The 27,141-nt window shown below is 34.7% G+C and overlaps 1 protein-coding gene across 2 annotated transcripts in view; it reads left to right on the top strand.

The window, feature by feature from the left end:
- The window catches only part of Usp32 (Ubiquitin specific protease 32), a 153,022-nt gene that overhangs the window by 39,082 nt on the left and 86,799 nt on the right, over positions 1-27,141 (top strand). For both annotated transcript variants that reach the window (XM_081768800.1, XM_081768801.1), the window contains exons 11-14: positions 2,683-2,827; positions 3,716-3,856; positions 22,820-22,964; positions 26,711-26,880. In XM_081768800.1, coding sequence (XP_081624926.1) covers positions 2,683-2,827; positions 3,716-3,856; positions 22,820-22,964; positions 26,711-26,880 — 601 coding nt within the window. The remainder of the gene's footprint in view (positions 1-2,682; positions 2,828-3,715; positions 3,857-22,819; positions 22,965-26,710; positions 26,881-27,141) is intronic.

Consider the following 27,141-nt stretch of genomic DNA (forward strand, 5'->3'; position numbering starts at 1 on the left):
ATGTTCCTATGTATGCAACACTCACAACACGACACACGTATTCAGGCGATAATTAATTTCGCACCAGACCGTGTCGAGTATGTCTGACGTAACGGTGCGAATCGCCTCGTTGATTCTTGTTTTCAAATATTTCACATTATTGATTTGAACGGTACACAAGGAGGCACGGAAGCTCAGTGGTTGAGCGCTTACCTCTGGTGCATAGTCTTTAGTTCGATCCCACGCTGCGCTAAGTGAATTTCATGGGGAACAAATGCCGTGTGCGTGAGTTTTCTTGGGATCTTCCGTTTCTTTTCACTTTTTTTTTTATTCCTCCATTATCACCGTTACCCTTAAGATGGGTTGCCACGTTAAAAGAACTTGTAGCTGTCACCAAAAAAAAAAAAAAAAAAAAAAATCTTGAAACCCTACCATATTTTACCATATACACATAGTCTTGAAAGGGTCATAAAACATGTTTTTCCATCTTGCAAGGAGTTGAACAGTGTGCAACATTCTGGGACGTCTTACTTGCTACCTGCTATCGCCCTCCCGCTGACATAAAGGAAAAATCAGTTTTACCGCTTCCGAAAACAACGGATTCTTTTGGACAGGGAGGGGAAGTGCGCAAAAATACACGTTTTTAATGAGGTTCACTGTTTGTCCGCTAGAGTGCAGTGCTGCATATATGGAGACACCTTTCTTGCTTTCAAGAAATTATAACATCTAAATAGTAAATAGAAAGATTGGGTTGCATTTTTTTTTTTTTTTTTTTAATGACAGCTACAAGATTTATTTAACGTGACAATGTGGCCTTAGCTTCGGTAAGTAACTGTGGTACGTTAAACTCAAAAATAAAATTAAATTTAATAAATATATAAAATAAATGGTGTGACGTCAGTGCTTCGTAGAGCCCAAAGAATAGATTTTTGACGTCTGATCTATTGGTTTCCGAAACGAATGTCCAAAACACGTCATACAATACGAGCAAAGTGAGGGAAATTAATTTTAGAAGTTGGTTTCCATAACCTCGATTTGTAGGAAAACAAACATCTTCAAGTGCACACATAGAAACCTACTGACATGTACACTCACTTTGACATGTTTTGTGTCACAGTCTAGTGGATTCCAGTAGCACTGCATTTGGGTTTGCACTGAATAAACTGTTTGAGTTGCCAAACAAAACTGTGTTTCATTCAACCACCAAAGTGTATCACTTCTGTACATCAGCCTCACGAAATCCTACCAATTTTTCTCGAAGACTCTGTAGTTAATATAGTTATAGTAGGGCCTATAATAAGTTTTTTTTTTTTTTTTTTTTTTTTTTTACGTTGTTTTGGTGACAGAAACACATTAAACACCAAATTTACTTATTGAGGTTATATAATGGTTTCCTTAATCCTTATCGTACACGGGGACAAAATAAATAAAGGGAAATAAAATTATGTAAATCAGTACACCGTGTTGAATGAGATGACAGTAACAGATTAAATTTTATGCTGAAATCAACAACACTCGCGTAATTGTTAGTGGTTCGATGACAAAAGCTAATATATCAGTTTTCTTTCGAAAATAGAATTTTTGATAAATCAATATTTATCTCCTTAAAATCAATGGTTTCGAAAATGTATATATGTAATATCACTGAGTGTGTAAAATATGTTGTAGCGCTGTATTAATACTGTGTAAAGTACAGATTGAACCGGTGAAAATTTCCAATTTAATGTAAATTAGGTTATTCAGGTTGACGAACAGGAATTACACTTAAAGTGACTAGTAACAAGAGCCTACAAACAACGTACAGGTCACTGTACGCGGTCCTGATTGTTGCGTTACCCCGGTAGGGAGCGGTGAAAGCTAAACGTGTCTTCAAGTGTTACGCAGAAGATGGCCACAGGACAATTCTCTTCTTCAACGAGAAACTATTCACAGTTGAACAGCCCTTAAATGCTCAAAGTGACCTATGTATGCATCATCATCAGTGCAAACTACTGAACCTATTTTCAGGGTCCCATTACCAAGCATCAGTCATGATGTGGTGGGGTGTGAGCTTTAACGGGACAACACGGCTCCATTTTTTGTGAACTAAGGGTGAAGACATCGGCTGCCGTGTACCAAATCACAGTGTTGGAGATAACTGTGAAACCACTGAGTACCAACAGTGAACTTTCCAACAGATTCTGCTCCCATGCAGAAGGCACGGCCAACACAGGAATGAATACGGGCAATGTCCTAGACTTCATCTCCATATCAGGCTGGCCCTGTAGCAGCCCGCATTTGAACCCGCTTGACTACAAACTGTGGCCAGTACTTCAGTCAGTGGCTTGCAAGAAGAGACCCTAATGTAGACTCCCTGAAGCGCGCTTAATCAAGGGAGCCCGCTACTTCCCCGTCGATAATGTTCGTAATTCTATTGACGAGTGGCTCGCCAGACTCCGGGCCTGCACGTAGGCTTAAGGTGAACATTTTGAAAACTGATTGGTGCTCTTCGTGCTTCACACTTCCACGTATCATCTTGTAAAAGATATCAATACAGCGTAACACTGTGTCTATGTTTCATTTCCAAACCTCTGACAGAATTTGTGAAGTAACTAAATAAATGTCAAATTATTCTGAAAAATATTTGTAGGAAGAAGGATAAGATTATTGCAAATTTTCATGTCTTTTAAAGCTAAATCATTGTATGCTTCTTTATGCTTTTAGGCCTTCAAGTGGTACACCTAGTCCAAGCCATTCACCACGACAAACTAGGAAGATGGTGAACTCAGCAGGAGTTGTAGTATTAGGCCCTCCAAGTCGTCCAGGACCCATTGATAACTCTGGGCTCGTAGCTGCGCCTATGTATAAGGTTAGTGGAGCCTCAGAAGTTCACTGTTGTTCAAACTCAGTAAAACTAGGCACTAGTATATTTTTATAAAAATGTCTGTTTCAAATCTTTAAGAAATTCCATTATTATTAAGTGAATTATTTACTAATACTACTAATATTGATATAGTTAAATATTTTAGTATTTTCTTTATTAGTAGTATTAAGTTTATATTCATGCTTGAACAGCTCTGTGAAGAGCGGAAAAAGTTTCAAATATTATCCATATTGCCCACCTACCTATGGTTGAGGAAAGGAGGATGAACAAAATCTTGAATGTCGTTTACTAAAAGATTCCAAGGATTACACAAAGTAAAAATTCACATTAATGGATTTTTTAAATAATTAATATTATAAAAATGATGCCTCAATTTTCTTGTTCAGAAATTCCCGATAAAGAAGTTTCAGTAAAAGAAAGTTCTATGGGAGGTATGTGAGAGAACATGCTGGAAGTTTGTACTAAATACAAGAACGTGAACGTTATCATAAATTTTAAAAGATGTCCAAAGTATTATTGTCAGATTTCCATTGAAAATCTCTACGATATCAGACTTCCCTCATTCGTTGGGAAGGTACTGCGCGAATCTGAAACATGAATGCCTTTTAACTTCTGGACCGATTTTTCTGATTCCTATAGTTTTGAGCGAAGCTAACCATAAGTATTGTTCCCTCGCATTAGCAGCTTAAGGAACTGGTAGATTTATAGAATATTCGATTTCCGTTTCACTTTTTTTTTTTTTTTTTAAATATATACATCATAAGGTAAAAAAAAAAAAATGCTTATTTCCTAATTTGAAATTGAAGGAAAAATATAGTAAGAATTAACAGCGTTATTGAAGTGTTTGCTGAGCATAATCAATATTTGTTCCAGGTGATTACTTTAACGGGTGAAGGAGGAAGACTTAAGCAGAACATGGTGCTTGTCAAAGGCCGGGACTTCGAGCTTGTCCCAGATTCCTTATGGAAAGCTTTGTTCCAGTGGTATGGTGGCGCTCCAGCTTTGCCTCGGCAGGTACGATAATTTTCTGGTACAAAGTAATATAACTCTTGAATGAGAAAAAGCGGAAAGGCTATTACTAACCGCAAAAAATATGTAGAAGAATTTTCTTCTACATGCAACAGGTAGCGCTTTCGGAAGATGCAACTTTCTTCATCAGCTTTTGGTAGACTTAAAAAAGAATAAAAACATGAAGGATGGTTAAAAAATTGTTAAAAGGTTAGGATATGTAAAAAACAAATCTTCTGTCAAAACATTAAACCATACGGGAATAGAAACTCACTGACATTGTACACTGCTGTTCACTGTTTTCTGTTCTTGCTTTCCACATGGTAAAATTATGTAATGAAAAGATTACTCCAAATAACATTTATTTCTCCTCTATCTAGGTTAAGTGAAGGCCTTTCTTTGTGAATATAATATGATTCTTTAATTTTTCGTTCCGTTGCTGTTTTTGCTTTTTCAGTTAAACATGATTCCACGATATGATGGTTATAATCTTTAAAATGCGTTGCTAGACCGGATAACTGTTGCGAATTCCGAGATTTCGAGGTACGATCGTGCTCAGTTATTCTAGTACAAATGTTCCTTTTCTTTGACCTATATACACTTTATCACACTGACATTTCACCCGATAGGCTCCACTGCTTTGTAAAGGTCAGTAAAAAATGCTTTAAAATTGGTTATGTACTTACCCATAGATTTTGGAGGGACTTCTGAAATTTTGATGATGTGTCTTTGCACAAGTAGAATCTTCTTGATTTTTGCTGAAAAATGTGGAACCAAAGGGACACCAATCCATCTGTCAGTTACGGCATCTGTTGTTGGTTAATGGTGGGTGCCGACGATCTCCTGTTGTACCTGTTTGTACCATTTTAACAATAAAGATTTTTGGAAACCATTTTTCTGCCCAATTTGTATGTCCAATTTGTAATAAAGTATGATTCAGCAAAAATCAAGAAGATTCTACTTGTGCAAAGACACAACATCAAAATTTCAGAAGTCCCTCCAAAATCTATGGGTAAGTACATAACCAATTTTAAAGCATTTTTTACTGACCTTTACAAAGCAGTGGAGCCTATCGGGTGAAATGTCAGTGTGATAAAGTGTATATAGGTCAAAGAAAAGGAACATTTGTACTAGAATAACTGAGCACGATCGTACCTCGAAATCTCGGAATCCGCAACAGTTTTCCGGTCTAGCAACGCATTTTAAGGATTATAACCATCATATCGTGGAATCATGTTTAATTGAAAAAGCAAAAACAGCAACGGAACGAAAAATTAAAGAATCATATTATATTCACAAAGAAAGGCCCTCACTTAACCTGGATAGAGGAGAAATAAATGTTATTTGGAGTAATCTTTTCACTACATAATTTTACCATGTGGAAAGCAAGAACAGAAAACAGTGAACAGCAGTGTACAATGTCAGTGAGTTTTTATTCCCGTATGGTTTAATGTTTGACAGAAGATATGTTTTTTACATATCCTAACCTTTTAACAATTTTTTAACCATCCTTCATGTTTTTATTCTTTTTTAAGTCTACCAAAAGCTGATGAAGAAAGTTGCATCTTCCGAAAGCGCTACCTGTTGCATGTAGAAGAAAATTCTTCTACATATTTTTTGCGGTTAGTAATAGCCTTTCCGCTTTTTCTCATTGAATATAATCACCGCTCGCAATATTGTGATAATATAATTGTTGTTGAGCTTGTATGGGCCTGTATAAAGGACGATTGAAGGTACATTGTTAGTAGAATATTGCTTTCTTCTGTCACGTGTATGTAACGTGGCTTTCTGTCAATTCGAATTGGTTCAAAGACCCCTAAGCAGAATGTATGCTTGGAAAGTAAACGATGAAGTAATATTATCTGTAGGATTATTTTGGTTTAATGATAGAAGCAATTCAAGTGCATAATGTTATTAGTTTAATGCTTGGTCGTGCTATTAGTGCTTGGACCAGCATTTTGTATTTGGATCTTCCTTGTCTTTCCTACTTTTGTCAGTGTTGATATGCATTTCATTGGCGTCATCCATTTATTCGAAGATGTTTCTTGATTTCTTTTCCTTTCTTAGGTGAGAGTTTGTTTTACAAACACATCGATCACACATGTGGAAATTAATCGATATATTAAGAGTTAAGATCGTAAATGTATCAAATGAAGGTGAAAGCTTTCCTGACAAGTTTACAATATGAGAAGGATAGAATTAGGAACCTTAAGTTTCTTCTGGTAACGCCATCCATAGTTGTTTGTTTATTTAATAATAATAATAATAATAATAAAACATAGAGATGATGATGAATTGCTACAACTATTATATGGAAGACTATACTTAATATATATACTCATTAAAACTTCCATTAACGGACACTTTTCAATAGTTGATACCGCTTTAACACAGACAGATTCTTTGTCCCGGTAACAGTATATGTTTCATTGATTGATTGATTGATTGGTTGGTTAGGCGTCCTTTTCAAGTGCGAGGGTATATGAGACGTGGACGTAAAACAATGTGGGATCTGAATCACATGAGCTTCCACCGGGAATCAAATCCAGGTCTCGCTAACGTACGCTATGTACGCTAACCATATTACCACGAGAAACCTCAGTAATATATGTACTATTATGAGAAAAAACTCTCCCTTGTACGGACACACTCAGATACAAACACGGAAAATTTTCTTTCACACCTAGCGATTTAGCTGCCTCCTCACAAAGGACAGGAATTATTTCCAGCTTGTACAAATTTAGCACAGAAAATATTTTCTGCAATTTGAGAATAAATCATCAACTGATTAAATAGTTAAGCAGACTTCGATCAGAAACTAGTGTCCGCAGGATTATACTGGAGACAACTGTTACAGACTTTGTCGTAAATCGTCATGATCTTTACCTTTGACTACATTTTCAGTATTAAATAATAATGTTTCATGTTCTTCTTTGGTTACTTTTCCTTTCAACACAGGCACTAAGTGAATTAAGGAACCGTGCAAAGATATGCCTTTTACTTGAGAAGAAAATTATTGCACAAGCGTTATATTTTGCAGTACGTGTCCACATAAACATATCCCCCATCGATATATTTGTTTGTGTACAGAGTTATCCCCTAATTTTCCATCTAATTCAAACACTTGAGTACAATATTAGCCTATTATTCACGTTAGCCTATATATACGTACATTTATAATTAGTGTATTCCCTGTATATAGCTTACAATCACAAACAAATGAGCTGTGGTAAATCTAAATGTGTGTAACTTCACTGTAACATAATCATGTCCCTCCGGTGTCCGTTACTTAGTTTTCATGAACCTCAATTTTCATACTGCCGTGCTCTGTAAGTAACATAAGTTTTAATACAATGATATCAAAGATTGTGGAATTGCTGAGTCAGCCAGTCACGTCAGGTCTACCTGTAGATACTAGTGATGAAGAGTGGAAACTATTTCTTTTACTGTGGTAAAACTTGAATAATTTCAGTGATCGTAGAAGGCAGACAGAAGAGCTGACCACCAGCATGTTTGACTACCTTGGTGATTTTTTTCTCTTTTCTTCGCAAAATACTTCCAACCTATTTGTTTCACTAATCGAGGGTTGGGCGGTCCCTGTTACTTTTTAACGTAACTATAGAATACTCTATTAGGGAAATTAAAAAACATAATTAGACGAGTAGCATTGGATGGACTGTGCCTGCAATCAAATATGTGGACAATAGACTTAGTATAAAACTATGTAAAATTAGTCCAAGAAAACGCGAATATCTTTCTGACATCGTGTAAGGAAGTCGGTCTCAAAATAAACGTAGGTAGGTGTAACAAGAATATTTAAAGTGTCAAAAGAACAATAAATAGTGAATTTTAAAAGTTATGTAACGCTTTCATAAAATGAGAAATTCGGAGTAGCTGCAGATCACCAAATATTATACAGATAATGAAATTGGAACGTCTAAGAGGGGCGGGACATGTAACTCACAAGGTGCTGGGGAAAAGGGGAATAATGAACTAGACTGTATTGGTTCTGTATAGGATACGATTCAATGATGAATGAATGGAAGAAAATGATGATGAATTTTCGGGTTAGAGTAGCGTGTTTTAATGATAATTCCTGAATTCCCCTAACTATTTAACTTTTGACTTGTGAAACACAGTAACCTAAACAACCTTGTGATTTGTTTCCTGTGAAATTTTGATAATATAAAAGTAGATTTATTACTTCTGCCATCCCTAATGTGTTGTTTATTTATGTCCTACTCCTAATATTCGTTTTCATCGTACCGATGTAAATATTAACCGCAGTTGCATCTAGCTTTATTTTAAGCAGTATATGTTGTCTCATGTAGGCCCGGTGCTAACACGGGACGTTAAATTCCAATTAAGCAACCAATCAATTAACTGTAATTTTTGGCCATGGGAGTATAATTACAGAAATATATCAGTATCAGGAAATTGAATAAAAGTAGCTGTTATTAGAAGTACCAATACTAATACCATGAATGTGTCAAAGACATCGAGAAGTAATTTTTAGTAAATGCACTAATGGAAATAATGTTTCCTTTAATTTAATCGTCAATATGCATGATCGAGTAGTCTAAAGCATTGGTTCCCATCCGATGTGTCACGACACTGATGTATCGGGAATTTTTAGAATTTAAAAATCATGAAGCATGTAATAGTTAGTTGTAATGTGCCATTACAGTCAAGCTAATGAAATTTTTCTTTGGAAGGACCCAATACTTTTCCAACGTACCGTGTGCTGTAGATTTTTCAACACACAATTTCGGTCTATGCAGTAAATTCATTTGTTCTTTCCTTAAACTGAAATTAGTCTGGGAGCTTCGGAGTAATCTAGGAAGAATTATACTTCGGAGAATAATTTCTTTATTCATGTATTATTTCATTATAAACTCTGTATATGGGCATTTCAAATGGATGAGTATTGAAATTATACATCTTCATGCGATACAAAATCATAGGTCAACAATTGGACAGAAATTTCCGAAATTGTCCACCAATCTGATATTTGTCAGAATAATTTAGACCCCCTTCGTCTTTCTGGGATGCCCATATCCTCTCCAAATCCGGTTTAATCCAGTTTTTACTATTTTTCATTCGTTTTATATTTTCCGCTGCCAAAATTCTTTGCTCTGATTGGACTTATTTCTGACGCCTTAGTATTATGGTGCGTCTCCATGTCTTTTTACCTGGGACGAGCTTGAAGCCAGATCACGCTAATTCGGCTCTTGAAAAAATTGGACTTTTTTGATGGGAGAAGGTGCAAAACTCAGGTAAAGATACGAAACAATAGCTAAATAAACACTCGGAAGCTCAAGTAGTCCCAAGGAATAATAAAATTATATCATGAAATAGACTAAAACCCGTAAAATAGGAAGTTTAAGTCAGGGACGCCGTGTTGGTGCATATAGATGATGGACAGGATTTGCAGTGCAGTGTATTAATTTTCGGCTTCAAGTAATTTTGGAATTAAGATTCAATGAATTAAAACATTTAGAATATCCTTTTTACCCCTCCAAATTCGTGTAGGGTACGATAGCCTGTCCACTTATTAGTATATGAAGTATATGTGTTTTTTTTTTATTATTAACATGGCGGTACTTGTAGACTTCCTTGTAGTTAAGTTGAATTTCATAATGTCAGTGTAAGTTAGCATAGGAACTCTCATTTATTCTTGAATTGACAAAAGCTTCCAACGAAAATGGGTTGAATGATTTTTTCGCGAGGGTTCTTTTCTCATCAGGAATGGGACCTATCTTTCTTCTTCGTTAATAGTTTAAATATGTCCCTTCTGGGGAATTGACAATAATTTTAAAATTAAAAAAACATGACTTAGTTAATAGAAGGACCATTGGGCTCTGATTATTCCGTTCCTTTTCCCAGTTCATAGAGCCGGTTTAGGATGGTGAAATTTAGTAATTTGTTTGATTCACGTATAGTTTAGTTGTGTGATAATATAATTTAACATGTGTAGTGATATATGTTAATATTTGTTGTCTTAGTTTATGTGGAATGTAGCATGTATGTGTGTAATTTAATACGTAGATAAGAAGTAACGTGTGAGTGAAAGTATGATTTATTTATTTACGGACAGTGTATTGTCGTGTAATTATTCATCTCTTTTGGTCAGTTTAAATGGGTAAATTAATTCACAATGCAAATTCATAGTAATTCCGTACCGTAATTACATAGTATATTGCGTATAGTTAACGATAACAGAGTACAAAGCGTGTTTAATAATGCAAAGTTTGTTTTCGTACTACCAATGCCATCTCGTGTCAGGCTATGAACTACTCACTGCTAGTGTTACTCAGAAACTTAAGGATCCAGTCAACTTGAAAATTACCCTTCTTTTGTAATTATTGATGCATGAATATTAGTTCTGGTCCATATGAATAGAGATGTAGATGAATAACATTATAATTTAGCTTCTCTGAAAAGCACAATCATTTATATAGTCCGGTAATCGAATTATTAACAAATTTAAACTTTACGTTTATCTTTAAACTGAAGTTTGTCTATATGGCATTATTCTGTTGTCAGGCTGTAGTTTTAAATTCTCTCTCTTCATTACGTTCGGTGAACGATCGCATTGTTGACACTTTCAAAAAATATAATTGCATTTAATTAAGAGGATAGTTAATGATATTGAATTTTCATTGTATAAACATAATATGAAGCCGTGAACTGAAACATACTGTAGTTTGTACTGAAAGAATTTAGTATCAGTTCATACAAATTCATTCATATTGATTAGTGTACTATAGTAGTTTGTTGATTTTAATATATATAATGAGACAGCTTTGAACAGTCTAGGGCAGAAAGATGGAATAGGGTGTCTATAAAGAAGTTTGTTATAAATGAGAATAAATATAAATGAATAAAAATAGTGATAATATATATATTGTAGTGAGTGTGAATAAATAATAGGACGCCCGTGCATAAGTCCCAGTTGTAATTTTTGCCACAATGTATTGATTGTATTTATATAATAATAAATGTTTAGTACACTGACCATTACGTCATAATTTTGTGTGAGGATAGTGTGTCGTGTGAAAATGACGGATTGTATTCTCACTTCTTGGCTCGATATTTAATAGTAACAGTACATTCTAACTGCTCATCTGGTCTGACGATGCGAATAGTAGTCATGTAGCGAATGATTCCAAGTAATCATATAACGGAATAGCTGTGTGCAGATTGGTACAGTTTAAATATATTCGTTCAGCTTATATTAGCGATACTACTCTGCAACCCTGACATTTTTTTCCACGTCACCTGATTAAGCCAAGTTCATTACTGTTCGCAAAGATGACGAAGTGGATAGGATTGAATAACCTACTAGATTTATTACAGTAGAATCTCATATTACCGTACCAGAGCGTCCAAAATCCCAGTGTCATGAATTTTTATTTCTTCTACTTCTAGTATATATAGCGTTTTGAAATTAGTTGACGCCTCAAGATGTAGCGAATCTTGCGGACTGGGAGCGACTAGTAAGGATTTGGCAGATAACACTAGTGCAAAATTTATTTTATTTTATTTTATTTTTTTAATTTTGGCAAGTCCCTGTTAGGATTTCTGCTGTTTTATCGACTTTATTCTAGTGTTTTCATACTTTACTCGAAACTCTTCTCAGTTTCTGAAGGGTCGGATATTTTTTGTATTTTAGAAATTCAAAATTTTGGGCAATGTTGCCTTGCCCCTCCCCCTTCTTTTTTTTCCTTGTTGGTTTGGGCCGGAGACGGCTACTAAGTAATAATTTCACAAGCAATAACTTGTAAAGTTCTTATTTACAAGACACAGACTTGCTTCTTGGCAATAAGACTTCCCCAGTACGTCACGCATTTAGTACGCCGCTTTTTTCGGTATATATAAAGTATATTTGTCTGTGGATTGTTATATGTCTAAATTCGACCACTTATCTTTGTAGTTTTAGTGTCCTAGCTTATTCTTTTGGCGCGCCGTTGTGTCTTCCCTTTTCTAGCTAAACTTCTAATTTCTCTTCTCTAAGATTTTTTTTTTTTAATTTTTCAACCTTTCCCCCCAAATTTTGAACTTAACAAATATCAACCATTTAACATATATTATTTGAAACTGAATTACCAACTGAGATGTCGCGAGACACGATTCGTGGAGGTATTCGTTGATGTTGAATATCAAGGGACCGTTTTCCACCACATTTCTACCCACTGCGTTAGCGAGCGATAGTTCAGTATACGATTAAATTTTGCTTTCGTTCCTTTTATCATTATCCGTTCGGAATTCTCCGTTGGACTATCAGTCATTTCTACTTTCGTTTCCATTGGTTACCATAAAGGTGAATGTTCTAGTTGTTTGGGCCCATCTGTGTTTACGTGCCTGCCTTGCACATTAAATGTCCACTATTTTAAATAGAATGCTTGATAATATGAATTTTATCTCATGTGCGGTCAATTAGTTAAATTTGTGATACAGCCGGATTTTCTTATGTGAAGTGTTGCAACCTGGAAAAATTTATTTGCCGGGGTCATTAATTTGAAGGATTAAATAATTATGGAGTATATGTATGTTGAGATATTAAACGTGTGGAATATAAATATGATATTAAAGTAAAATGTATAATGTTGAATTGAGTAAACAAATATATGTAAAGGGTCTCGGTACCTACCCCGAACGGTCGTTGGTTGCCATAGTTTCGAAATATCCGACGAATATAAAATGTAAGTTTAAAAAATACCGCCGCATGTTAGATAATTTTCTTCAAGTTTTGTGATATTATTAAGTAATATATGTAACTGTTAACATCTTCTATCTTCTGTTATTATCCTAACTGCATGTAGCATGGAATTAAGGCAGGTCGTAATCGTAACTCTAATTTATCAGCAAATCTATCCTCAGGTTTATAAGCCTGAAATCCTTTTGTACCACCACGTTTCAATTTTATCCATTATATACGAATCCTCAAACCTGAACAGTGTTTCACCTCAGTAAGCAAGTTCTTGATACAAAAGAGAAATCCTCAACTGTGTGTACATTTGAATAAAATGAAGTAAGTACATGAACTCCAAAAGGATGTTTTGCTAATACGTGTGACATGACAAATCGTCGGAAAGTACGAGGAAGGACTCGTTAAATTATTCTTGCTTTTGAAATTTCTTGTGAGATACAGACTCAATTTCTAACCATCAATTTTAAGTTTTTTTTTTTTTTTTTTTTTTGTATGAAATATTATAAAAGGTAACTAGATTTTTTTTTTAAATGTACATTCCATTTTATCAAAAAATTAAAATCAATATTCTCTTTTCGTCTGTCTACTAATATCAAATATATATGTATATTTACATTGATGTAGTCCGATATTGTATGTGGGATGATACATTTATGTGTATATTTATTTGCATGTTCTTAACATTTTGTGTTTAATTTCTCAATAGATGTAATAAATGTTCACCAACTGTAGCTAGATGATAGTTTCTTTTAAACTGGTTTACCTATATCGATACATTGTCCTGTATGTATGTGTGTGTGCGTGAGTGAATGACAAATTTTGTTTAAGTGGTGGCATTTAATATTGATTTACTACGATAGTATTTATAATATCTGTGTATTATCTGTGTTGGTGCATGACCGAAGTCATGACGGATAACTAGCTCTAAATTAGTCTAAATCGGCTCTAGGAGGAAAGCCAAAATAACAGGATAAGCTCTAATAACGACAGACTTTCAGGAATCTCAAAACTTCTATTTGTGGGAAATTTGACATCACTTTGATATTTTTTTTCCTTGGCTAATTCAAATGTGTGTTCGATCTCCACCATGGATATTCAGATACTGAATAAAGGTTATTTAACATTTGGAAGTAGCAGATAAACGATTAACTTAAAACTTCTCATCACCTGGGCTGGGTCAGGGCAAATCCCATGTGTGCAGTTGCCTGGATCGAGGTCGAGGTAGTATGAGGGAACATGGGTCTCTTCAGGATCATTTCAGAAATGATCTTCAAGTAATAACATTCGAGTATGAATCACCTTTTCAATAACCATTCGAGTTCCTTTACCATATTCCTATCATTATCTAGTAATCCTTCATCTCTAGTTCCTTCTTCCTTTCTTCTTTTCTTCTCCTTTTCCCTCTTTTCTCCTACCTTCATCTTCCTCCTCACTCTTTCTTTTCCTCTTTCTAATAAAACTGAAGAGGGGTCGTGACTGTGAGTTGTCGCTATAGACACGGTCATTAAATTCTCATTTGATGTTTCTCTTCGGAAGTCTGATGTTAATTAACCAATAACAAGACATATACATACAAAGCAAAATTCCAAAATTCATCCATTTTAATTTATATTTACTAAACTATCAAATTGAAGATTCAGTTCAAATCAGCGACTCCCCTTTCCCACTCACGACTTACGCTTTTATCTTTCTTCTCTTTACAATGGTCGAGTAGTCTAAGGCATTGGTTCCCATCCGAAGTGTCACGACAATGGTATATCGGGAATTTTTAGAATTTAAAAATCATGATGCATGTAATAGTTAGTTAAAATAATTTTGAGACAAACTATAACAGTCAGCGCCTCCGGCAACAGCAAGTGCTCAGTACTACATTGAGTCATTGAGTCACTATTTTATAGAAACTTAATCGTACGCAATTATAATTTCTACTATTAATATTAAAATATCAAACAGATGTGTCTCAATGTTGTAGGAGGGGCCGCGGTGGCTCAGTGGTAGAGCGTTCACCTCTGGTGCTTGGGGTTTTGGGTTCAAACCCTGCTCCCGCCAAGTGAACTTTGTGGTGGACAAACACCGTGTGCGTGGGTTTTCTCGGGGTTCTCCCGTTTCCTCCCACTTCCTTCATTCCACCATTTCATTCATCTCTCATCACCACCGTCTCCTTTAGCCTAACCGGCATAACCGTGGGACGTAAAACTAAAACATTTCATTTTTCAATGTTGGGGCCGCGGTGGCTCAGTGGTAGAGCGTTCACCTCTGGTGCTTGGGGTCCCGGGTTCGATCCCAGCCCCCGCCAAGTGAACTTTGTGGTGGACAAACACCGTGTGCGTGGGTTTTCTCGGGGTTCTCCCGTTTCCTCCCACTTTCTTCATTCCACCATTTCATTCATTACTCATCATCACCGTCTCCTTTAGCCTAACCGGCATAACCGTGGGACGTAAAACTTAAAGATTTCATTTCATTTTTTTTCATTTTTCAATGTTGTAGGCGTTCAAAAAGGCCACTGGTCTGAGGCAAGATCTGTATTTCGCGGGTAAGAATTCCGCCTAGGACCTGGGTATTATGTGTTATCATTTAACCACTCACTTCATTATGAATAGAGATGTAATCGGATTATTAAAGGTGATCGGTGAAAGATTTAGAGAAAAAGGGAAAGAGATTTGTGTTGTATTTATTGATCTAGAAAAGGCTTGTTACTGCGTGAATTTGGAATTGTTGTTGGAAGTTGTATAGAAGGTTGAGTTGGAATGGAAAGATCAAAGACTGATAAGAAACTTCAACCAACAAGTAAGTGTTAGAATAGGGGAGGAAATCACAGAGGAGAGTGCAGTTGGAAGGGAGAGTTCGATAGGGATGCTGTCTCTCGCCAACATTTTTAAATATCTATCTAGAAGAGATAGTGAAAAAGAACCTACGTAATGAAGACATCATTTGAGTAGGTGGTTGAACGATTAGGTGTATACGGTTTGCAGATGGTATGGCGCTTATTGCGAAATCTGAAGAGAAAATTAATAATATGGTAGAAAACTTCAAGAAGAGCTGTGAAGAATATGGAATGAAAGTAAATGTTAGAAAGACAAGAAAAAAAAATTGAGCTTTACGTCCCGCGATTATGCCGGCAAAGCTAAAGGGGACGGTGATGATGAGAAATGAATGAAATGATGGAATGAAGAAAGTATGAGGAAACTCACGCACACGCTGTTTGTTCATCACAAAGTTCACTTGGCGGGGGCTGGGATCGAACCCGGGACCCCAAGCACCAGAGGTGAACGCTCTAAGACTGAGCCACCGCGGTCCCGCGAAAGACAAAAAACATGGCGATTGGGACGAAGGGGTCGGTGTCAAATATAGAAGTAGGAGGGGAGAAAATAGAACAGGTGACTAATTTCCGACATTTGGGCAGTATTGTTAGTGATGATATTAAGTAAGAACGTAAAATAGAAGCAAGTGTAGGAATAGCGAAAGAAGCTTTAAGTGGAAGAAATAAGCTTTCGAAATGTGAGTGTGGAGAATAATGGAGAGAATTAGTTGAGTCAAACGGAAAACGAACGAGAGGGTGTTAGAAATGGTGGGGGAGAAAAGAACAACTATAGGTATTACTAAGATGAGGAAGAGAAACTAATTGGGACATCGTCGAAGAATGAGCTGCATCATATGGGACGTGCTAGTGGGTGTGGTGGCAGGAAAGAGGAAGGGAGGCGAAAGAGGCTACAATTGATAGACTATATCAAAAGAGAAAAGTCATACTTGAAGACGAAGAGGTTAGCGAAACACTATGGAGCATCGAAGCTTCTCAGTTGCGGCAAGTGACCTGCGAATAAAAGCAGAATACCTATTATGATGATGATGATGATGTACCAAATTTCACAGAAGTAAATCCCCACGCTGAGCGGGTTTGCATATCCAGGCTCCTAACTATGAAAATATTTACGATCACTCCAACCCCAATCATTTCACAGATTCAACCTGTTGTATAAAAGTTATTAGGACATAAAATTGAATGTAATTTATACGAAAAACCCTTTTATGCATTGCAAGATCTGTAACGTCCAAATATTCACCACAAACTTATAGTTGTATCGACATAAACAAAACAAAAGAGTATGGAGCAGGAAACCACTTTACAACACAAAAGTCAAAAGAGGTCACTGAAGACATACGAACTGGTCGAGCGGTTTGGGTGACAAGTCTGTCAATCAGAAGTTTATGTGTTCAAACCCTGTAGAAAATATTCGTTTTGTTTTTTTCTTAAAAGTGTGTTCCTATTTTCATCAGAGGACTGAGAACATTTCTTTGAATAAATCTTTGGAAACTACTTTTCTCTCAAATTCGATTAGAAGCGAACATTATATGAATTGCTAATCTAAAATCCACAGCTGAGAACAAAATATTAAGTATGTTCAATATGTCATTATTATCATTTGATTTGTAATTAAAAAGTAATTATAAGCATTGACGATTTCAGAAGATTCTCCCCGGTAATGGTCAAGATATGAATGAGAAAAAACTGATAAAACATTATTAGTCTACTTTGAGCATGATCGAAAATAACTTATAGCCACGAAGGGGAAATTTATGTCGACAGGGTCTCAAATTCTCCGACGGGTCATGACCTGAAATTATCATTGTTTGAAAGGTTTCCTTAACAAATAGAATATTATATTTATTTCTCCTTCTACGTTTTGAAATGGAAAAATCATAATTTTAAATAGAATTATAATACGATAAGCTAAAAGATTTATACAACTAATGAAGTAAATATCCTTGTGTAAGTTATCGATTTCTATTCGGATTAAAACTCGAATATTCGTTTGCATCACACTTTAAAGTAAATCCTCTCTATATATAGTTCCTACTGGAAAGCATGTTTAACTCCAATTACTTAATCAATATTTTTAATAATATATTTTTATTGTAATACTCTTACTATTCAATGTTGTATGCACTTAATTTCCCAAAGCAAAACCTCACAAATGTATAATTGACTAGTAAATATTATCAAATAAATTATCATTTAGTTTACGTAAACATTGCATCGCCTGATTTGAAACTTCGTATTTTAAATAATAATAATAATAATAATAATAATAATAATAATAATAATAATAATAATAATAATAATAATAATAATAATAATAATAGTAATAATAATAATAATAATAATAATAATAATAATAATAATAATAATAATAATAGTAGTAGTAGTAGTAGTAATAAAATCATAGCCATATCTTTATCAGAATTTCAGGCTTAGTCAATAAATGAATTCAACATAGTCTCTATTCGAAGCTCTATTTAATCGAATCAGATAGAAATACGAAGAGGAACTTCGAGAACAGGTAAAAGAAAAATGTTACTTTGGTGGGTTTGGATGTAACTTTTAAGAGTTAGTTTTTTTTTTGTTTTTTTTTTTGCAAATTACAGACAAATGCCTTGGACACTTTTTTCTTTTCTTTAAGTTAACTGATTCACCGAACTTATCTGACATATGAGTAACTTGTCTCTATATTCTACTCGGTTATACACGTTTTACAATCTTTTCCATTAACCTTGAACGACAATAACACGAACAGAAAAACATCCACATAGGTATGACAGTTAAAATTCCTAACCTCCCCCACGGGGAATCGAACCCGGAACCACATACACCTGAGGCACACGTGCTAGCCACTAGACCAGCGGGAAGAACAAATAAAATGTATTTTGTAGTGTCTGAAGTTTATAGCTATTTCACCCTGTTGTAGTATGTTTATTGATTTTTTTAATGTTTACCGTATTCGTTACTTTGAGGAATGATATATATTATTGATATAGGTTTTATTACATATTCGGCCATAAATATTATATAAATTATCAGAATTATTCATGATCTTCCATGGAAATTCACTGGTGCATGCGCAGTAGACAGACAGTGTAATTGGAAGATGAGTTCAACAGAGATTATAGGGCTATATTCCGCCGATTATATTTTATTTAATAACTATTTAGAAGAGATAACGAAAACGAGTCTACATAATGAAGATGGAATTTCCGTAGAAGATAGAATGGTGAGGTGTATACGGTTTGGGGTTGATATAGTTGTTGTTGTAGAATCTAAAAAGAAAATTAATAAGATGTAGAAAACTTGAGAAAGGCTTGTGAAGAATATGGGATGAAAATAAATGTTAGAAAGACAAAATCCATGGTGATTGAAACGAAGCGATCGGTGTGAAATATAGAAGTAGGAGCGGGAAAAAACAACAAGTGATTAGTTTTCGATATCTGAGTACTATTACTAGTGATGATTTGACATGCGAACGTGAAATAAAAGCAAGGATAGAAATGGCGAAAAGAGCCTTTAGGATGGAGGAAATAGTATTTTGAGGGGACCACGAATAGAGTTGTAAAGAAAAAGACTCATAAAATGCTTCGTTTACTGTATTTTACTGTATTTATAGGACATAAACATGGACGAAACTGTAGAAACTCTTAAGAAGGAACTGTATCATGAGGGATGTGCTAGAGGGTATGGTGGCAGGGAAGAGAGGGAGAGGACGAATTAGACTATATAGAAACAGAATTAGGCTATTGGCGATATCAAAACAGAAAAATCGTATGTGAAGATGGAGAGGTTAACAGAAGATCGTGGAGCATGGCAGCTTCTCAGCTGCGGTAAGTGACCCGCTGGTAATGGCGGAATACTTCTGATATAATGATACTGATGATGCACAGTAGGAACAGAAATATCCACTTTACTGTCATTGCTAATACGAATCACAATGCAAATTTCTACAGGTTGTCAAAATACCTCGCTCTAAAAGCTGTAGAAAACTATCTGTTACTATGCGAGGGAAAATCATAGGTCGAACAACAATTAGACAAATTGCCATTCAGATAGCTAGGGGTATGAGCTGTGACGAGAAAACAGTGAAGAAATTGATTTAGCGGTATGAAGAAGGTAGTGAATATTTCACATCTTGGCCAAGAAGTAGGAGACCAATAATAATAATAATAATAATAATAATAATAATAATAATAATAATAATAATAATAATAATCATCATCATCATCCCAGGAATTTATATTTATTTCCAGCAAAACTTTTGCATACCCTCCTAGTGCAATATGATGTTTTTGTAAAACGGCAATTATAAAATTGTCAAGCTGAATTTGAAAGTCATAATAAGTAGTGCTTTATTTACTTATTGCACAATTCTTTTATGCCAGTAGCTTTCGCCACCTTACTCGCTCTTCATGCTTACTCAGGAGGAAGCTGCAGGTCCCTAGGTTGGGAACTACTGCTTTCCACCAAGGAATTCAGACAGCCTGTTAGAAATTTGCGTTCTGACCAACATCAGAAAATTGTGTTCTTCTGTTTCTACTGCGCATGCACCAGTGAATTTCCATGGAAGATCATGAATAATTCTGATAATTTATATAATATTTATGGCCGAATATGTAATAAAACCTATATCAATAATATATATCATTCCTCAAAGTAACGAATACGGTAAACATTAAAAAATCAATAAACATACTACAACAGGGTGAAATAGCTATAAACTTCAGACACTACAAAATACATTTTATTTGTTCTTCCCGCTGGTCTAGTGGCTAGCACGTGTGCCTCAGGTGTATGTGGTTCCGGGTTCGATTCCCCGTGGGGGAAGTTAGGAATTTTAACTGTCATACCTACGTGGATGTTTTTGTGTTCGTGTTATTGTCGTTCAAGGTTAATGGAAAAGATTGTAAAACGTGTATAACCGAGTAGAAAATAGAGACAAGTTACTCATATGTCAGATACGTTCGGTGAATCAGTTAACTTAAAGAAAAGAAAATAGTGTCCAAGGCATTTGTCTGTAAAAAAAAAAAAAAAAAAAAAAAAAAAAAAAAAAAAAAAAAAAAAAAAACCTCTTAAAAGTTACTTTCAAACCCACCAAAGTAACATTTTTCTTTTACCTGTTCTCGAAGTTCCTCTTCGTATTTCTATCTGATTCGATTAAATAGAGCTTCGAATAGAGACTATGTTGAATTCATTTATTGACTAAGCCTGAAATTCTGATAAAGATATGGCTATGATTTTATTACTACTACTACTACTATTATTATTATTATTATTATTATTATTATTATTATTATTATTTAAAATACGAAGTTTCAAATCAGGCGATGCACTGTTTACGTAAACTAAATGATAATTTATTTGATAATATTTACTAGTCAATTATACATTTGTGAGGTTTTGCTTTGGGAAATTAAGTGCATACAACATTGAATAGTAAGAGTATTACAATAAAAATATATTATTAAAAATATTGATTAAGTAATTGGAGTTAAACATGCTTTCCAGTAGGAACTATATATAGAGAGGATTTACTTTAAAGTGTGATGCAAACGAATATTCGAGTTTTAATCCGAATAGAAATCGATAACTTACACAAGGATATTTACTTCATTAGTTGTATAAATCTTTTAGCTTATCGTATTATAATTCTATTTAAAATTATGATTTTTCCATTTCAAAACGTAGAAGGAGAAATAAATATAATATTCTATTTGTTAAGGAAACCTTTCAAACAGTGAAGATTTCAGGGCATGACCTGTCGGAGAATTTGAGATCCTGTCGACATAAATTTCCCCTTCGTGGCCATAAGTTATCTTCGATCATGCTCAAATGGACTAATAATGTTTTATCAGTTTTTTCTCATTCATATCTTGACCATTACCGGGGGAGAATCTTCTGAAATTGTCAATGCTTATAATTAGTTTTTCACTACAAATCAAAGGATAATAATGACATATTGAACATACTTAATATTTTGTTCTCAGCTGTGGATGTTAGATTTGCAATTCATATAATGTTCGCTTCTAATCGAATTTGAGAGAAAAGTAGTTTCCAAAGATTTATTCAAAGAAATGTTCTCAGTCCTCTGATGAAAATAGGAACACACTTTTAAGAAAAAAAAAAAAAAAAAAACAAAACGAATATTTTCTACAGGGTTTGAACACATAAACTTCTGATTGACAGACTAGTCACCCAAACCGCTCGACCAGTTCGTATGCCTTCAATGACCTCTTTTGACTTTTGTGTAAAGTGGTTTCCTGCTCCACACTTTTTTTTTAATTTTGTTTGTTTGTTTATGTCGATACAACTATAAGTTTGTGGTGAATATTTGGACGTTACAGGTCTTGCAATGCATAAAAGGGTTTTTCGTATAAATTACATTCAATTTTATGTCCTAATAACTTATATACAACAGGTTGAATCTGTGAAATGATTGGGGTTGGAGTGATCGTAAATATTTTCATAGTTAGGAGCCTGGATATGCAAACCCGCTTAGCGTGGGGATTTACTTATGTGAAATTTGGTACATCATTATGATACTAAAACACAACACACTGAGCAAGGCTATGAGATAATATGTAAAAAAAAAAAAAAAAAAAAAAAAAATCATGTAACAGTTTGGGCACAATAACTGTGTCTTCATGAATATAATTATGCCAATAACTGTGTCTTCATGAATATAATTATGCCTTGAATAGTATTAGTAATGGTACTGTTCTTTGTAAAAGTGAGCAAAATATTTTTAAATTGGAGATTTTTACTACCTCTCCTTTCGTTGTTTTCTCTTTAAAAATATATGATTAAAAACAGTTATTCTGAAAATCAGAATAATTTGTCTCGTAGCCCGTGACCACTATTCGTTGCTGTGTGATCAGCATCTTTTAGATTATCTGCAAATGAGAGAATACAATTAGCGTTTTCCTGGAAATGGTTCGTTGCTTCTCGGGATCTTTTCGATCTTATCGTTGCTGTGTGATCAACTACTTTCATATTACCTGCAAATGAGATAATACAATTTGCATTTTTCTGGAAATAGTTGGTTAATTTTCGGGATTCGCTGGACCCCAGTAATTACTGTATGGTCAACTGAAAATGAGAGAACAAAAGTAGTGATGTCCTGTGAGTGGATTGAAATATCTACTACACAGAGGATCGGTAACCATGCCTTGACATGCAGGACATTCATGTCGATCCGCACGCACTGATTTGATTTTCTTGTGGTATTCTAGTATACTGTGCATTTTTTATATCCATTAAAGTGGGTTAACCCCAAAATGAATCATTATTTTTGGTCACTTTATCGGGCATTGTGCATATGAGAAAACTTTTCTACTGATACCATTACCACCACCGCCACGATCATAATCATACCACATCGTCATCCTTCTCAAAGGCGATAACAAATAACTAACAATTGCTATATTGTATGTAGGTGATTCTGCCAAAGAATAGTGAGCATGTGGATTTGGAGTTATATCCCCTCAATCTACGACTATTACGGCATCAGGCGCAACAAAATAGAAACCCGCAGACAACGTGGTCCGGAATGGTTGGAGGATATGGAGCAGCGGCGCTTAGTAAGTAGCATATCTTAATTTTCTTTCTTGCCACCAGATGCTACTCTCAAATTAGGGCTTTATTCTTTCGTTTTTTCAGTACTCCATGTTGTACTAAGTTTCAGTTGTTCATTGATCAGAGTCAGTTCAAATATTTTATATGTTGCTCAGCAGTAACATTTTTATACATTTTGTGAGCTATAGGAATTGATATTAGGTGTTCTGAAGGAAATCGCTGTGTCTCATTCTGAACGAGGTATGATATCAAGGAAATAAAGCCAACTGTAAATCGGTGAAAAGTGTTTTCCCTTTTCTTCTCGTTTCATCAATTTGTCATTAGTAATAGTGCTGATATTTTGTGACCAATTGATATTGTATAGCGAGTATCTGTTTTTAATGTGAAGTTGTAGCATTATGTAGAACGCGTGAAGAATAAGCTTACCTTATTCTTCAAAGTAAAATTTATTTGTTGGGTGGTGCTCTGCTAACAGTTGCTAGCCACAATTGTATGCAATACCAAAAAACTCGCACAGCCTGTTCCACCCCGTTTTCAAATCGTAGTTTTGTAGGAAATGTCAGAAGGAGCAAAACAAATTATAACCTGAAGAAGCTAAGCCTGGGCTGTATGCATGGTTTAATCGTATTAAATCCCTGACATTCCTGGAGTTTTTGGGTAACTACACGTGATCGATGACACGAGGCATTATTGACCTAAAGTAGAACCCTCTTCCTGTTTATCAAAGCTGGGTATTTCTTCCACATAAAATCTGATAAGCGCTGTAATTGTTCAGTGTAAAAGTTTCTACCCTTATCACGGTCGTCTTTAACACGAGTTCCCAGAACACTGGACCACCGATATTACTCCATATGTACAACATTACTTTTGTTTCAGACTTTCCTCTTTGGACAATTGGCAGGCCTATTCGCCTGGTTAAAACCACTGGTGGACACCAGCCTAATATCGCAAGATCTATTTTTCATCTTTTTCATCATAACGATCAGACACCAAAACTTGTCGTCACGAGGATAATGAGTCGTCTTTGTGAGGATAATGAGTACAAATTGATTGTGTACTAGTGTGTGAATCAGTTATTACACAGAGTTCCCACTCGTCCTGGAAATCCTGGAAATGTCCTTAAACTGATTTTGTCCTGGAAACATCCTGAAAATGTCCTTGAAAATGCTTTTCTGTCCTTGAAATTTACAGAAGTACTCAATGTCAGATTTTGCGTAATAATAATGAAGATTTTAATTGATTGCTATTCTTGTTTGCTTTTCCTGTTTTTGTGCTGAATAATAAGTCAATGTCACGAAAGAAATGCTGCATTATGGCTTGCATACAAGGCAGCGCTATATGGTAGAACTGGAGAAAATAAGGACTATCGAAAGAAAAAGTCAAGTACAGTGCAAGAGGGAAGAGATAATTGGAAATGTACAGCAGCTGCAGAGAAAGAAAAGGAAATTGATGGAAATAAGTAACGCTTTGGGAACTGAAGCAGTTTGCACATGAAGCAGAGCAGAAGTCTTATTTACTTTATTGACAAAGTTAAATGCTATCCATAGAGCAGGTTCGCTAAAGAAAAAGAGATTATGTCTATAGATGAGGAAATCACATAACTCCATACTCACTTGAAAAACTTGTAATATAATTCCTTTTTTGTTTCCTAATTATATCTGCCACACTGTCAAGCAATGCAGATGCCATGTACGAAAAATAGATTTTTGTTGTTGGTAAATTTGTTAGGTGCACGATTAAAATGTCATGTAAAAAGAATGAAAATACATGTCCTGGATGTGGTTGGATCAAATGGCTATAAAGGAGAATTGGGAGGGAAAAAACCAGCACATTACGCTCCGCTTTGTGTATTTAATTATTGTGTATTAATATTGTACTTGCATTATATTCAGTGCATAAGGTACTGTACTTTTCATTTCACTGTTGTGAGTTTTGAACCTACAGTTGTTATACCTTCCTATGTCGAAGTCCTGGAAAATTGGTGATTTGTCCTGGAAATGTCCTGGATTTTTTTTTTTTTTTTTTTTTTTTCGGAAAGAGACTGGATACCCTGATTACAGTTTGCTCTAGAAAATCCCTGTTCATAGCAAACTGGTCTTCTGGCCCAAGATCTGCGCTCATTTTGCCTCAATCGCGTAAACCACTTTTGCGTTGTCCGAGTATTTAGTTCCCTTCCCTTCCACAGCACAGATTTCCTTTTCAGCTTCCGCAGTTACACCTTTCCAATAATTTAATCACAATATGCGAATGGGTTCTTGATCGAGCTCCATGTGTGACCTAGTTTTACTATAATGCAAAAATAGGTGCCGTACAATGCCCAAGTAATGGCTGACACGCTCCACATTACACAAACTTATCATTGTTCTCAGTACGTAACTTAATATGGTACATTCGGATACGTTTGAAAACGAACGAATTTATGACTTACTCGTGTGTAAAGAGTATGGTACAGTCATGTTCAGAACAATTATATCTATCATTTATTTTATTTTATTTTATTTTATTTTTATTTTATTTTATTTTATTTTATTTTATTTTTTATTTTTTTGAAAGTATTATAACTTTAGTATAGAATTGTACTCGCAAAATTAACATAATGTTGTTGGCTCTCGGATTAACAGTAAAATTGTCGCGTTTTAATGAATTTTCATAAATTTTAATGTTTTTTCAAAATAAAAAAGTCTAACTTTCATTTTTTGCTTTCCTTTACGTTGGGAGGAGAATTCCTGAGAAGTCATGTTTGATATTAGTAAAAAGCACATCTTTGCGCTGAAAATCATATTCATATCGACTTAACATCCAATATAAACTGTTACGTTTGGCATTTTGAAATTTCTCGTGCCGATAAACGAGGCACTCTGTATTAATTCTCCATTTCTTGATCTACAGTGAGACGAATTTTAATTACAGATGGAAAGAAAAGAGGAATATATAATATTTGCGTTTGTTTCATTTTATTATTACAGGCATAACCTAAGCCAAGTTGTTAAGATATATAGTCTTAAAAATGGCCACATTTGTAACACTGCAACTTTTAGGAAAATACTTAAATGTTCTCTGCCAGTTATGTGTCTATATTATGAAATAGAATTTGGGTCCTTTGGCTGATGGTCTATATATACACAATAGTTTCCTCCTTAATATTTATTTTTAATTATATCAGATTCCCTATCTTCTACAGATTTCGAAGAAAGGGCTTTTATGAATATAATTTAATTGAAAGTGGCAAGTTTTGAATGTGATTGCGCAGATTGTTGTTCATTTTTCATGTTTGTTTTGCAAACACTTCGTATTAAGTTTCGTAGTAAGTTGTATTAGTACTTCTGTTTATTATCTTCAAACTTTGCTATGCAGAAATGTACTAGTAATATGTTTATAATAATTGAGTGAGTAGTGCTCTTAATTTTCTTTCCTCTTTGTTATGTAAAAACGTTTTACTATCAGTTTTTCATAAAGAAATTTTGGTGTCTCCACATATTGATCTAAAGAAGTCACCAATGTATGGAAACGGTATTAAGTGATCTGCAAGCCTTTCATTTAATTTTCATTGTTGAAACCTTTAATATGTACCGTATATTTTTTCAACATTTTTATGGAAGGTGGAAAACCAACGTAATTTACTTTTTTGTCGTACAATCACTGTACTTCCGAATATTGCTACAGATACAATTATGTCGTCAAAACTGAGTTTTGGTTTTATCTCTACAAAAGAATACCGTTACATGCTGTGATTGTATACATTGTATTACAGGCACAACGGGTTATGCGTATGTAGCAAATCTTCCAACTCCTCCAAAGCGATATTTGGCATACGTAGCAGCTTTTAGCAGAATGGCAACTGTAAAACAAGTTTATGATTTCCTTTGTGCGCGATTGAGGTTACGCCCAGAAGATATGAGGCTGTGGCTCTTTAAGGATGAAGTAAGTGAAATATTTTTCTATAAAGACTTTTTGTGAATGGTCAAGATATCGCTATAAACTTCATCTTTTGAGTTTTGTGATACTTACGTTATAAAAAGAATAGTGTTTTGTGCTACATATTTTACATTTTATAAAGTCAGAGAAAGAAACCGAAGTTTTTTCAGAGTAAATTTGATGGTCTCATTAGATTCGAAATAGAATTTAAAGATTTATTTATTTGTTAACATAGTTGTGAATGTGAACACAGGGAATGAAGCAATT

Source organism: Thermobia domestica, chromosome 8 (assembly GCF_964235325.1).
Source record: "Thermobia domestica chromosome 8, izTheDome1.hap1.1, whole genome shotgun sequence".
Classification (NCBI taxonomy): domain Eukaryota; kingdom Metazoa; phylum Arthropoda; class Insecta; order Zygentoma; family Lepismatidae; genus Thermobia; species Thermobia domestica.